The sequence below is a fragment of the Gavialis gangeticus genome, unplaced genomic scaffold, assembly GCF_001723915.1.
Source record: "Gavialis gangeticus isolate Ggan-Ray unplaced genomic scaffold, GavGan_comp1, whole genome shotgun sequence".
NCBI classification, from domain to species: domain Eukaryota; kingdom Metazoa; phylum Chordata; order Crocodylia; family Gavialidae; genus Gavialis; species Gavialis gangeticus.
In genome coordinates this window covers 42,470,381-42,483,667 of record NW_017728994.1, presented here as the reverse complement: position 1 = coordinate 42,483,667, position 13,287 = coordinate 42,470,381, and the positions used below count along the sequence as shown (strand labels likewise).

At 37.6% G+C, this 13,287-nt stretch overlaps 1 protein-coding gene across 1 annotated transcript in view; it reads right to left on the bottom strand.

Moving 5' to 3' along the window:
- Positions 1-797: 797 nt before the first annotated feature.
- DNTT (DNA nucleotidylexotransferase) overlaps positions 798-13,287 on the bottom strand; it is a 464,208-nt gene continuing 451,718 nt past the window's right edge. The window contains exon 13 of the mRNA XM_019502662.1: positions 798-1,370. Coding sequence (XP_019358207.1) covers positions 1,284-1,370 — 87 coding nt within the window. The 3' untranslated portion in view covers positions 798-1,283. The remainder of the gene's footprint in view (positions 1,371-13,287) is intronic.

Sequence of the window (13,287 nt, the reverse complement as noted above, 5' to 3'; positions counted from 1 at the left end):
TGGTGTTGTCATCACCTTTAATCTACAATTTAAAATTAATAGTTAAAGTAATTAAAATGTAAAGCAAAAAATGTTCTTGTTAGGAAGAAATGCATTAGAGCATAAATAGGTTACAAATCTTGTTATTGTTTCTATTATAGACACTAAAATGGGCCATGAATAGTCTAAGAAAACATGCTTTGGCATAAAATATGGCTTTTTCAATATTTTAAGGGAAGATACCAGTTAGAGACTTCTCAGGTTCAGGAAGGAATTTCTGGTCAAGGTAGACCAAGGACAATCATCTGGGATGTGGATGATTTGTGTTCAAATTTCTAAACCAATTAATATTTAATTATTAATTTGAAAGTAGTCCAGTGCTAGCATGATACAAATAGTGCCCCAATGGAAAATAATCAATAACATGGTAGTTAGGACAGCTAAGATTTGGGATACTGTGGTTCAAGTACTTGGTGTGCAGCTGGAAAAGCAGGGACTCCAATATAGGCCACCTACATCCCAATTGTTCCAATATTTATTTATTGGCTACACTAAGGGGTCTTGATCAAGTTTCATAAAACCATGATTCCAGTGCAGAGTAGGAAAGTGTTGAAATCTTGGGAATTTTCATGGTACAAAAGCACATAGGAGTACCTCCAGCTCCTAAGTTTCTCTGCCACTCTTGTGACCACTCTCAGGTACCAGACAAAGCCTAACAATTCCCTGTGTCACAATTATCCCCAGCTGCCATAATAAATGTTTGAGCACCATGGGGTGCAGGATTTGAAGAAAATATAGAGAGTGACACAAAACAATCCTTTTTACATAAGGTTTTTATTTCACAGAATCAAAACAAAGTAGGGCTGGACAGAGCCTCAGGTGGTCATTAAGTCCAACTGCCCTCTTCCCCCCACTCAAGACAGGATTATCCTCATCTAAACCACCCTAAACAAGTGATTGGCTAACCTATTATTAAAACTTCACAATCTATTCTTGCACAGCTACCAAGCACAATGACCAAGAACATTCAAAACACACAAACTTGACACTTGTCCAAAACTTGTGATGAAATTTCATCTCCTACATATTATTTTCTACAAGCACTTAAAATATTAGCATCTATAATGAATTCTAACTAATTTTTTTCCATAATTTTCTTGATAAACAGTGAAGGCACACTGATATTTGAAGCATCTCTCTCTCTCACCTTAGAAAGTTGCTATAGCAGTGAAGTCTACAAGCTCTATGCCAAGCAGGCACTGGCAATGTTCTAAGTGCTGATGAAGTTATACAGGCAACGCTGTTTAGGCATTTCTTTCCCATGGTTCAATGTAATCCAAGCCAAGATGGGCAAAAATTTCTTCTTCACTTTCAGCTTTGAGAAATGTCCTCTGAAAAGGATAAAAAAAGTTAACATGAGTTAGGGAAGTAGATTTAAATGAATGTTCTTGAAGTTTAAAACTTAGTCAATATTTGCCACTCCTGCCCAACATGTCCATTAATCTCCCTTTTCCATTTCCACACCACTATGCACAAAGATGACCTTATGCTGCAGAAGAGCCAAGCTGCTTGTTACTTTCATCTCTGATAAGTAGTTTACATTTTCAAGGATATATCTGAGGAGTAGGACTGCAAACTTACTTAATTATTAAAATGAAAGCTAAGACTCTCCCTCCTTGAGGCCTAAAGCTTGGCTTTCCTAACTAGCCCATCAGTGTTTTATAAATTAACATAGCACTGTTCTAAAAAGATCTGTTCACTGTGATTGCAACTAATTATTTATGGGCAAATCTCAAAAGTGTCGGAACTTTCCCAATTTCCAATACTTACACAATTTTTTATAAAAAAAATAGAAGTAATCAGAAAACTTTAAAGGAATAGACAACTAGAGTCTTATCTTTTCCGCTCCCCCAGTAAAATTTGCTCTTGCATTTACACACCTGTGCACTTTGGTGCAGAAATCAGGAACAAGCATTTAACTCATTACATAATGGTATACTATGGTCACTTAAAGTAGCTATACATTGCTTTCATCACTGTGATGAGATGGTAATGAAAGACGGAGGGAGTAGGCACATTACCCCACTAAAATCAACAATTTATCAGTGTTAAAGGAGTAAACATATCTATCTATATAAATATATAATATTTATATACAAATACAGTACACCAGCATAGTTTCAATCTGATGTAGGATTATTCTGATGATCAGGGTAAGTTATACACTTATTGTAAGGAAAAAGTTATACCTTGCAGGTGTTGTTTCAGCAGCTCATCCTAAACTAGCTATTTGCTGATGGTAAACAAGCCAATACCTGTTCCCTTGTCACCTCATTGTGAGGTACAGTAATAACCGTCTACTGCCTGCAGCTACTCATCTGTCCATTTCAGATCCACGTTTAATTTATATCTCTGTACAAAACCAGTGTAAAGCATACCAGTACAACTACATTAAATATCCAGGCCCCAACGGTGCTAGACCCTGCTATTTGGAGTCTGGAAGCAGGACAGCAACTCCTGTCAACGGAGAGAGCTGTGTATTTCAGAAGAGATAGCCCTCAATCAAAATCTGAGATCTGGACAATCACAAACTTCAGAGCCATTAAGAATACAGGGGTCAATTCTCTAGTGATCTTCAGCACTGGTCATACATGACAGAGTGAATCTAAACTAGATGGGAAAATCCTACACAAGGAACATCCTTCAGGAATCTCTGGCCAGTGTAAAGCTATGGAAATTGTTATGTCAGTATCTGTACACACTCTGCCACCTACCAATGTCTCCATCAGAGCTGTGCTGCCCTACCTACAAAATAAGAAGAGGGAGCAGGAAGGGCTGTCTGTGATCAGATCAAGAGAGGCCCAGTAATGTGCTGGCACAATGCGACTCTGCTGGAAGGAGATCTGCCAATAGCACTACCTAAAATATGCTATCTTTCTCCAGTGTACAAGCAAAGGCCAGTCCTTTCTAGTTCCCAGCTTTGCTCTGGCACGGGGCAGAACTGAGCCTGCAAACTTGGGGCATCTATATACGTGTTCTGGCAATGCGTGTGGGGGGGTGCTTTAAATTAGAGCGGTTCCAGTAGCCAGTCTAATTAAAGTGCCCAGAGTGCCTTGTGTATCAGTTTCCCCATGTCTCAATGGCAGCAGGGACATTTAATCTAAATCACTGCTATACCCTGCCAGCATTTTGAAGCACAGGGATGCTGATACACGAGATATGGAGGCTGGTGGAGTGTGATAGTTGTGGAGCTTGCTAAATGCACTGAAGCAGACTCAATTGAGTCTGCTATGAGGTGGTGTAATTATAGTGAATCAGAGCAGCCCCCGCAGTTGTATATAGGCACCCTTGATAGGACCCAGGTATAATATGGAGCCACTATGTCCACAATAGAGCTACCTGAATCAAAACTTTGGAAGCACCTCTGCCATTTAGAGCATTTGAAGTGTAGCTCCCTTGCTGTTTAGGCCCATCTTTCACTAACACCTTTTAATGTGAATAGTCTAGACAGTTAAAACTGGCAACTTCCTTAAAAGCTATTTTTCAGGACCACAAAACAAAATGAGAGCTAGTTTTGTTAGAAAGGTTGAGGACTAAATTGAGTAGTAGAGGTTAGAGGGTTCAAGAGGAATCTAGCTATAAGGCTTTAAAGTTCCAGTAAACTTAGCAGGCAGAAGGATATGCGGTTCTGATTTCATGCTTTCAGTGTTGCCAAGCTGTTAAACCAGTGTTTAAGGGAAGTTCTCAGTGATACACAATTGAATCCAGCCAAGGTAACTATAAAAGTCATTTCTCTCAGCAAATTACTGCCAAGCTCTGTAACAGTATGTAACATTTTTGCTCCTTTTTTTTTTTGAGAATTGGAAACAGGCTTACCTTAATGGGCAAGTACTTATAAATATGTTAGAGTATGGAATAAGTACTACTGCTACTTGCTGCTAAACCTAAGATTTTTTTTTAAATGTTGAAGAATGGAATCAGGTACTTTTAAAAACCTTTTATCAGTTGCTTCCTCTTCGGAACAGCCCATGTATTTTGGTGCTTTACCAAGCCCAGAAGCTACTTGGTTACATCACACACTTACTTGGCAGTCATATTTCATATGAATATTCCACTTGCTGGTGGGACCTGGTATGAACAAAATGTACCTCACCTAAACCATGGCCCTCTGAAGACAATGGAAGTCTTTCCATTGATTTTAAAGGACTTTGCATCCATTGATTTGAACTGGATTTTGCATCCATTGAGCTGAACTAGTGATATAACACTTTAGATTTATTGAAGATGTCCGGTATCTGTTTATAGCCAATCTCTTGACCACAATAATAATCAAATCTAACCAGTTAGGTAGAACTGTTCCCACTTTAATGCAAGTGATTCTGTATGACTAAGCCAATTTTCATGGCAAGCCATATTCCTTAGAGAACAATTTAGCTTACTGTTTTGAAGATGCCCATTGCATCTAATGGAATGAACTTAACATCTTGATTTTGCTTTAACAGCTGTAGACTTAAGCCATACACCGGCCATTTCTACTGGAGAACTGCCACTCTCCTGGTAAAAACTAGGAGAGTATAAGCATTCATTCAATTTCTCCCAGAGGAAACACCCTCTCTAGGAAAAAAGATCATCTAGGTTGACAATTTTATCTAGTAAGAATGAATGCTTGTATCCTTCTCCACTTCCCCACTGCTTCCCCACCAAGGTTCCCCATGATTCCCCAGACAAGGAGCTGCCTGGTCTCAGGAATCAACTACTGGCTTTGCCCCACTGCTCCACTCCCTCCCACATCAGACCACTGCTAAAAATAAACACCTGTTCATGACTTTTGAAAAAGGCCTTATTATTAAAGGACTTCCTATCCACCTTCTGGTTTTTACATGTGAAAGTCCCAGCATGTAAATATCCAAAAATCTGGCAAGGTTATAGATTTTGATTGCAAACAGCTGAAGTATGAGAACTACTCATAATCATGAATTCACAATGAATTGCAAGTTCAATATTATATCTGCCATAATAAAGTTTACTTTCCAAATACAGATTAATCCATTCTTCCAATGTTTGTTTGTTTTTAATTAGTTCAAATATAGTCTCCAGAAATAAAAGAGAACACTACAGAAAGCGTCATTAAGAAAAAAATATTTCCCCGTAATCCTTCCTGATATAGTGAAAAATGTAAGAGTAGTAGGAAAGGCAACATTTAAGAACAGAGAGACAAAGCAGAATATCTACCAAGTTGGGCCTAGGTGACTGGTTGGGCTAAACAAGGGGTAAGGCACGACAGTGTCTGTGACCAACAGCACACAAGGCAGTAACGTGACAAAATTTAATCAAGCAACCTTTGACTTTCAAGCCCAACTGTCCAGGTACCCAGTTATAGCTAGGCTGACTGGGAAGCAATGCTCAACACAAGCCTGGGGAAAGACTTCAGCTCACAGCTATGGAGTCATAGGAAGGCACTCTTAACTACTTTACCGAACTCCTCAAATTCCCATGCAGTGCTATGAGAGCATCATGCCAGACATTGCAATACCTGAAAAAGTAATAAGAATGATAAAATATCAGTTGCTACAGTTTTGGAAGGGTGAACACTTAGTATTACTTTCATGACTGTACTTCTGGGAATGACATCAAGTACTTGGTAGCACCTATTATCCACTAGTATTTGGAATGAGGAAAGGTAACCAATTTAGTAGTCTGGTCACCATGGTAATTGGAGAGATCCAAACCTGCTCATCTCCTAACCCTACTTGCTTCCTGTCTCTGTTTATTGAGTTACTTCTAAATCATGGATACTGGATGGGGGAAGGTCGGGAAGAAAGCATAGATCATAGCATACATGCAGCACTCTTTCACAGAAGATTACGAGGATCCAATGCTATATTTTACATTATGCTTTGAGAGATCTGTTTTGATTGTATAATAATCTTTATTTTTTTCTCTCCACAGTTTAACTAACTATGCACAAACTTATTTAGTTAGAGAGGCAGAAGTCATGCAAAATAATTATTTTTCTCTGCTCTGTGTGGGAGGACAGGTTTGGGATTTTTTTTTTCTTTCCTTCTATTTCTCTTGACAAGAAAAAACAATCCTCATATATAAACCATTGCAGAAATCCTGAAAGGATAAAGAAAAAAAAAAAAAAAATGTATTTTTAAAATCTGTAGATATCTGTTATGTATGCTCCTGAATGTACTTTATGTCTCTGGGACCTCAAATTTTTTCCCATTTCTGTTAGACAATAACATCCCTTTAAAAATTGTTCATCACCCTGCTTCATATACAAACCACTTCTGGGAGCAGAGCATTTTGTTTGCTTGATGTGGGGGGGATTCTAATACAAAGCACATGCTGTTCTTCTGAGTAGCTACAACCCATGTCTCTTAATGAATCTCTCATTGGTATCTGTCAACCACTTCAGCACTGTAAGTGGTATTTATGTTAATCATAACCTATTATCCTGCATCTGTGTCAGTCTGTACTGAGTTAATACAATGATGCATATTTGATTACAATCAACACTGTTGTTTCTTCTTTTGTTTTTCCCCCTCTTTTTGCTCACAAAGAAGAGTAAATAATGAACTGCCTACCTAGTTGTGAAATTTTGCAGCTCCTTACCAATATGCAACAGAGCCAATATATGTTCTTAATCATCAGTCAAACTCACAGAAAAAAAGGCTTGGTCTGAAGCAACTGCTCGCTCTCTCTCCTTATCCCATCTAATCAATTCTGTTACTTCAATGGAGGTAAATATTACATTTGTGGTTGCAAACATGCCCATTAACAACACTTAATGCAGAACAGCTGCCTTCCAAATGTTTTCTTATGTGAATTGCTACCTCTTACTTTTCATTTTGGCATTAACAATCAATAACATCTTTAATAAAAGTGGAGTAGAGAGAGTGAACATACACACTTAGTGCTACTTGATGATTTCCTAATTGGTAATCCCAAAGTTCAAATAGATGTCATGCTACTCTTATTCTTAAATTCATTTCTATTGTTATGAAGCCAACTAATTAAAACATGAATTGATCAATACAAATTCTAGTATTGGTTAAAAATTTATTAAATAGAGAGTTGGTCAACTCATCATGCTGTTTGGGGGGGAAGAAGAGCAACTTGGGAGGAGTTCCTACTCCTCTGTACATTCAAGGTTATAAAGCACTGTGGATTACTGCAAGTCAAAGATTCAGTGGCGTCCCTTTGCTCCTTTTGTTATTGAACTGCAATCTGCATAGGAAGAAACATGTATAATACGCAGTTTCATGATGAGTAGGCTATTTCCTCTGCAGGTAATAGGCATTTCATCCAATCCAGTAGATGTACAGGGGGAAGAAAGCCCAAAGTAAACAAAGTTTGGTTTTTACCATGTGGAAAATGCTGATTTACAAATACAAAACAAAGGACCTTTCTCCAGTAGGCCAATTAAGGCACTGTCTAGTATATCTACCTTATGTGAGAACCATCATAAGATTTTAAAATGCAATTTTTATGCCTAACACACAAACATCCAGTGACATCCTTGAATAGCAGACATGCTGGTTGGATTTTTCTTGTCCTGTATATTTGTAATGGGCAGTAGCTATTGCAAAGACATAGTCACCTTCACCTATTTTGCTTACCTATCTCCAAAATAGAAACATTTGTATTTAGGTTTCCATGCCTTCAGTCAATCTCTCTCATTATCATTGTTACCCAATAACAAAAAACAAGCTTATTGAATTGTGTAATTGAAATATAAAAAGTTACACATGCCTCACTAGAGGACTTTATCACATTTATTTTCACCTCAGCAGTTCATAGGTGAACTGATGACACAGTAGTCCAAGATGAATGCCCTCCCTGAAGCATGAGACCTCTTGAGATCATAGATAGGGGTCTTCTTAACTCGCAGTGAAACAAAGCAATTTTCATGGCTTGGTCACAGCACAAAGAACTGACTGAAGGCATTTCCAGTGTTCCAGCCTCTTGTTGCTGAGGGGGAGGGTCATAGGCATTGCATTTAACTTCTTAAAAGATGGTGCTGAAACATTTTTACTTCACTGACTGACACCTTCACATACACTATGTCACTAGCAGACAGTAATTCAGTCACATGATCTCTGACTTCAGTGATTGTCACATTGTCTTTATATTGCAGTAAGCGTTGGGACATTCTAAAACAGCATATTATATGAATAATACACTTTTTTGCAGGTTGATTTTGTGGGAAATTATGGCCAATTATTTCCTGGCAATTGCAGATAACATCATTTTAAACCATGAAATGGTGAATTAAGTAGACTTAGTCACAGACTTTAAGGCCTTTAAGATCTGGTTCTCACATATTTTTGGCAATACCCTGTATCCGTTACTCCTCCATAATCCACTGAAAAAAAAAAAAAAGTATTTTGGTCACATAAGTTATGAAGGAAAAAAATACAATGTTTGATGTAGTTCTGATTTTACATAGATGTATATTAAGAAGTTAGTGTAACCTTCCCTTCATATCTAAAAATGCTAGATATTTTGAAGTGAGAAGCTCTCTGGAACAGGATAGTTAGTGATTTTCTAACTTAAACTTTGATTTGCACTCACTAACTTTCATATTGCATGTGGCATGTGACATTTACTTACATCAACTTAATTAACTTACCATTTTATTCACTTCCAAATTATTAAAAGCGAGATATACTGCCAATTATAATACTTTCTAACTTTGCAATATTTTCAGTATATTGGATAAGTACTGGGCACTCATATGGCTCCAGCATGTCTGAAATCATCATAGTAGCAGCAAGAAAGACAATGATAGATGAAAAAGGAAAAAGAAAAGACAGATTGTCATTTAAAAACTTGGGACTCAATTGCTCATTGTGCTTGGAAGCTGTCCACTTTAAACTCAGTTTTGTGGGTAAATTTAGTTCTGATGAAATCAAGGTGACAACAGTGCTCACAAAATTAGGCACAATGAGCAAGTAATGCTGTAATGCAGCCTCAAGTGTGTCTTTCTTACCAGGTATTAGCTGGACTCCTTTTCCCAAATAACTCATCATGCCAAACTAGTTTGGTTCTTTGAGCAACCTATTTGAAACAAAGAAAAGACTATGCCTCTTGCATGGCTTTCTATATCTTCAAGATGTAAAACTATTCTCCCTATGTGAGAGGCCATTGCATTCATTAAATAGTAAGTTACAGGGATAATATATTGACATTTTCAATGGTTTGCAATTTAAACATTAGACTATGATTGATTTGTTAGATCAAAAGTGCAAGGCGGTTCAGTTCTTCACACTCGTTCTGCTCTCACTTGTCCAAATAACATATCCACCACTGATGGAAATACAAATAGCTATAAATTTTCTATTTACTCCCTGCAGTTCTCATATAAGAGATGTAGGGCTATTTGAACCAAAGCAGTCATCACATAGAATAAATCAAAATGCCATAATAAAAATTGGAGTCTGGAGTAAATAATACCACAGGCTAACAAGAGAACTACTGGCTGTGCATGTACTTAACTGCGGACTAGACTAATTAGCTGTAAAGTGTCACTGTCTACACATGTGATGGTAGTAGGCCACAGTAAACTAATTAACACCACAGTAAGATACTACTGTCAGTGACAGTACTATAGAACACCGGCGTGACTTACTGTGATTGAACGCATGTAGAGACACTGACCATGGGCATAAATTGCACCCAGACAGCCGGGGCTAGACTTCTGCCTGCTGCCTAGCCACAGAACTCTGCACTTTCAGCACCCACAGTCCCAAGCCAGCCCCTCCACCACGTGACACTGCTACCCAGAGCCTGGGGCTGCGCAGCTCTGGTGTAAACTGCTCCATCCTGGCTCAAACTGCTGCTGTCCAAGGTGCACGTGTAGATGCTACACCTGGGAGTAGTTTACTCTAGCTCAGAGGCTATGTATAGGCAGTCAAAAAGCCTGAGGCTGAATTGATTCAGTCTTTGCAGGTTAGTCTAAACCGCAGAGATTAAACTAAGAAACAACTGGACACACATTTACCTTTGATTCATAAAATGCAGCTGGAAGGAATGCTAGGATGCTGGGGGACTCTTATGTAACTTAAAACAGGAAGTGGTCTAGGACAGAAGTTTTAGAAACTAGTTTGATTCAAATCAGTTAAGTCTGATGCTACATTTAATCAGGTTTATCTTTAAAAAAAAAAAAAAGTTTCAGCCATTTTTAAACTGATTTATGGTTTACTGATCCTTCTATTCCATTACAAGTTTAAAACAGTTTCTGATTGCTTAAAGTGGTTTGTGTGTAATTTCTGTCCCTACCCAAACTGCTCTGGAGTTTACTGCTTCAAATTAACTGCATGTGTAGATGCACCCACGAATTTACTGCTCACACAACAGGAACCACTTCATAGGCAGCACACCAGTAACACAGGAGTGAGTCAAGACAGCAGCACTCAGAACACAAACATAATGAACATACCACAAGACACAATATCCCATTCTGAAATATCTGGGCTGCCTCCCGCCCCCCACGTGATCTAGCACCGAGGATGGGAAAGCAGCCCAGCTGAGCTGCCTCCTGCTCCCGGCACGATCTAGCACTGGGGATGGGATCTAGCACGGGGAATGGGGACTCAACCCAGGTCAGCTGACTTCCCATTCCCAGCCTATGGTTGAAACATTTCAACTTTCAAAACATTTTGACTAGCCCAATTTTGTTTTAAGGATATTTTGATGGCCTTTGTTTCATTCTGATTTTGCCATTTTGACCTCGAAATTGGTCAAAACAGTATCAAAATGAAGTTGCCAGTGAAATTTCATACAGCCCTAGTGCTCACCTATTACATTTGTGGACAATGCCAAGCTGGGTGATATAGGGGAAATTTTAGAGGACAGGATTACATTCAAGATAGCCTTGATAAATAAAATGACCCTCATTAAAGGGAATAAATTCCATTTAATAAATGCATTACACTTATTGAAAAACCATCAAATATACAAATACAAAATAAGGAAGGCTGGCTAGGCTGTAGAAAATGGTCTGCAAGTTATTGTGGTCCACAAGCTAAACATGAGTCAATAATATAATGTTGTTGCAAAAGAACCCTCAAAACCCTAACAGCATTTGGGGAGCATTAATAGGAGCATCATAAACAAGTCCCAGGAAATGATTCTTCTAATCTTTTCATGTCTATTGTCTTTGTCTAAAATTCCCATATCTCTCTACCTCCCAGTGTTGATGGTAACCAATTCTTTTTTCCCTCCAAGCTAGAATATACTTAGATACATGAGTATTAGTAGACATTGAAACTATCCTACAATTTCAGAATAAAAGCTCTTTTGATGTTGTTCTGTGATAATGCAATACACTGTTGATAAGGAAAAATACTAACCAGTGATTCTCAACCAGGGTACTGTGGCATTGTTAGGTATGCAAAAACCTACACAAGACAAATCAAGAGATTTCAATCCATTTTTGATCTGTTGCAGTATTTCCAAGTTCTTTCCAACAGAAGAATTGCTCTATTATTTTCCCATAGTAAAAAAGAATAAAAGCTAAAGGCTGACATTTTCCAAGAGATGGCTTGAGTCTAAATAGGTTGATAACCACTGAATTACACACTGTAGAAGAACAGATGATTTTTTGCATAGGATAAAAATTCTTGTTTCTCAATTACACTTTCATTATCTGATAAAAGATTAGCTTGTTACTTGGGTAACATATAAATCCCAGACTGCATAAATAAGTTCTTTATTGATACTGGGGTTTCATTTGTATTACATTTATATTTCTGCTTTTTTCATTATTTCCATTTTGCACACATCCCTCCTTCTAGATAGCAAACAAAAGGAAATCATGTATTCAATTAAAAGGCTAATCTAGTTTCCCCACTGCTCCCTCCCAACTACAGCCAACCAAGAAAAGTGTTTGGAAAAAACAGCCTACCTATAACGAAAGACCTGAAGTCTTTATGTTCTACAGGCCTTTATGTCCTTCTACATTTTTGCCTGAAATTTGCATATCTTTTGCAGCTCATTTCAGGGTACTTAGTACTTACATTTTACCAAGCTTAGAGTGGGGTAAGAGCAGCAACAAAGTGACAGCATCATAATAGCTTTACAGATATTTAGTGTTAGGTACTAGCGTAAAAGCCCATAAAAGTGATGGGCAAAAGTAGGCTACTTGTTACAGTGCACTACATTTCTGTTATCCACTGTGTCTTTAACAACTTGAGCTGTTCTGCCTAGTCTTCTTCTATACAACAGGTATCCATCAACATTTCCAAGTGTCTCCTCTGTAAATTCCTTCATTTATTGATGATTTTCTATGCATGGTGCATTTGCATTTAATCCTCCACAAAGTCCATCAAGTATATATCTCATCACAATGATCTTTGCTCCTCTTGGAGGCAGAATCACTTTACCCTTATGACAACAACTCCAGAATTGGCCATCTGACAGTCTTTCAGCTTGGAAGTTTAAAGAGTTACAGAACTGGCACACCATATTCATCAGTCTACAACTATGTTCCTCAATCTCATCTTCAGTGAATATTTTTGCCTACTCTTTCAGCCTGTCTTCTATTGTCTCTGTGAACACTTTGCCTTTCTATTGCATCTCTTCCACAATGTCCTCTTTGCTCATTGGTTTCGTCTTGTCTTACTCTTGCCATTCTTTTTGCATTCAATTGCTATCTGTTCTCTGCTTCACCTTGGTAGGGGTGTTAGCGGACAATTTTTGTTCACATACCATGAGTACACCATAACTAATTTAATCAATCACTAAAAAAAGTCCAGAAAAAAAAGTGAGCGCAAAAACGGTTTTTTTTCAGTATGACAGAATGACAAAGACACAGATGAAGCAAATTATTATAGAAGATACCAATAATGAAGATAAAACAAACAAACTTCCATAGGTACAACAGCCAGTCACTATTATCCGTGTCCTATTATAAAATACTAGAAAAGATAGGCATTGAGTTTTTCTATAAGGTAACTACAGTCCATAGAATTTTTGCTTGATGTACAGTTCTTAAATGTAATATCTGACATTAGCCTAAAGGCATTTCTTCTAGTCCACAAAAAAACAAAACAAAAACAGAAAAAACACATACACAAATGAAGAAAGAAATAAACAGGTCTCTCAAAAGTTTGAATTTAAAGTAACTTTTCCATTTATCATGGGATCATAATTTCAAGGAAAAAAAAGAATACCAGGCTTACAATATAGCTCTGGAGAATGAAAGAAAAACAGACTAGGAAAGAGGCAATATTGTTTTATCTGAACAGTTAACAAGATTATGTAACAGCTTTCAAATATATATATATATATATATATAAA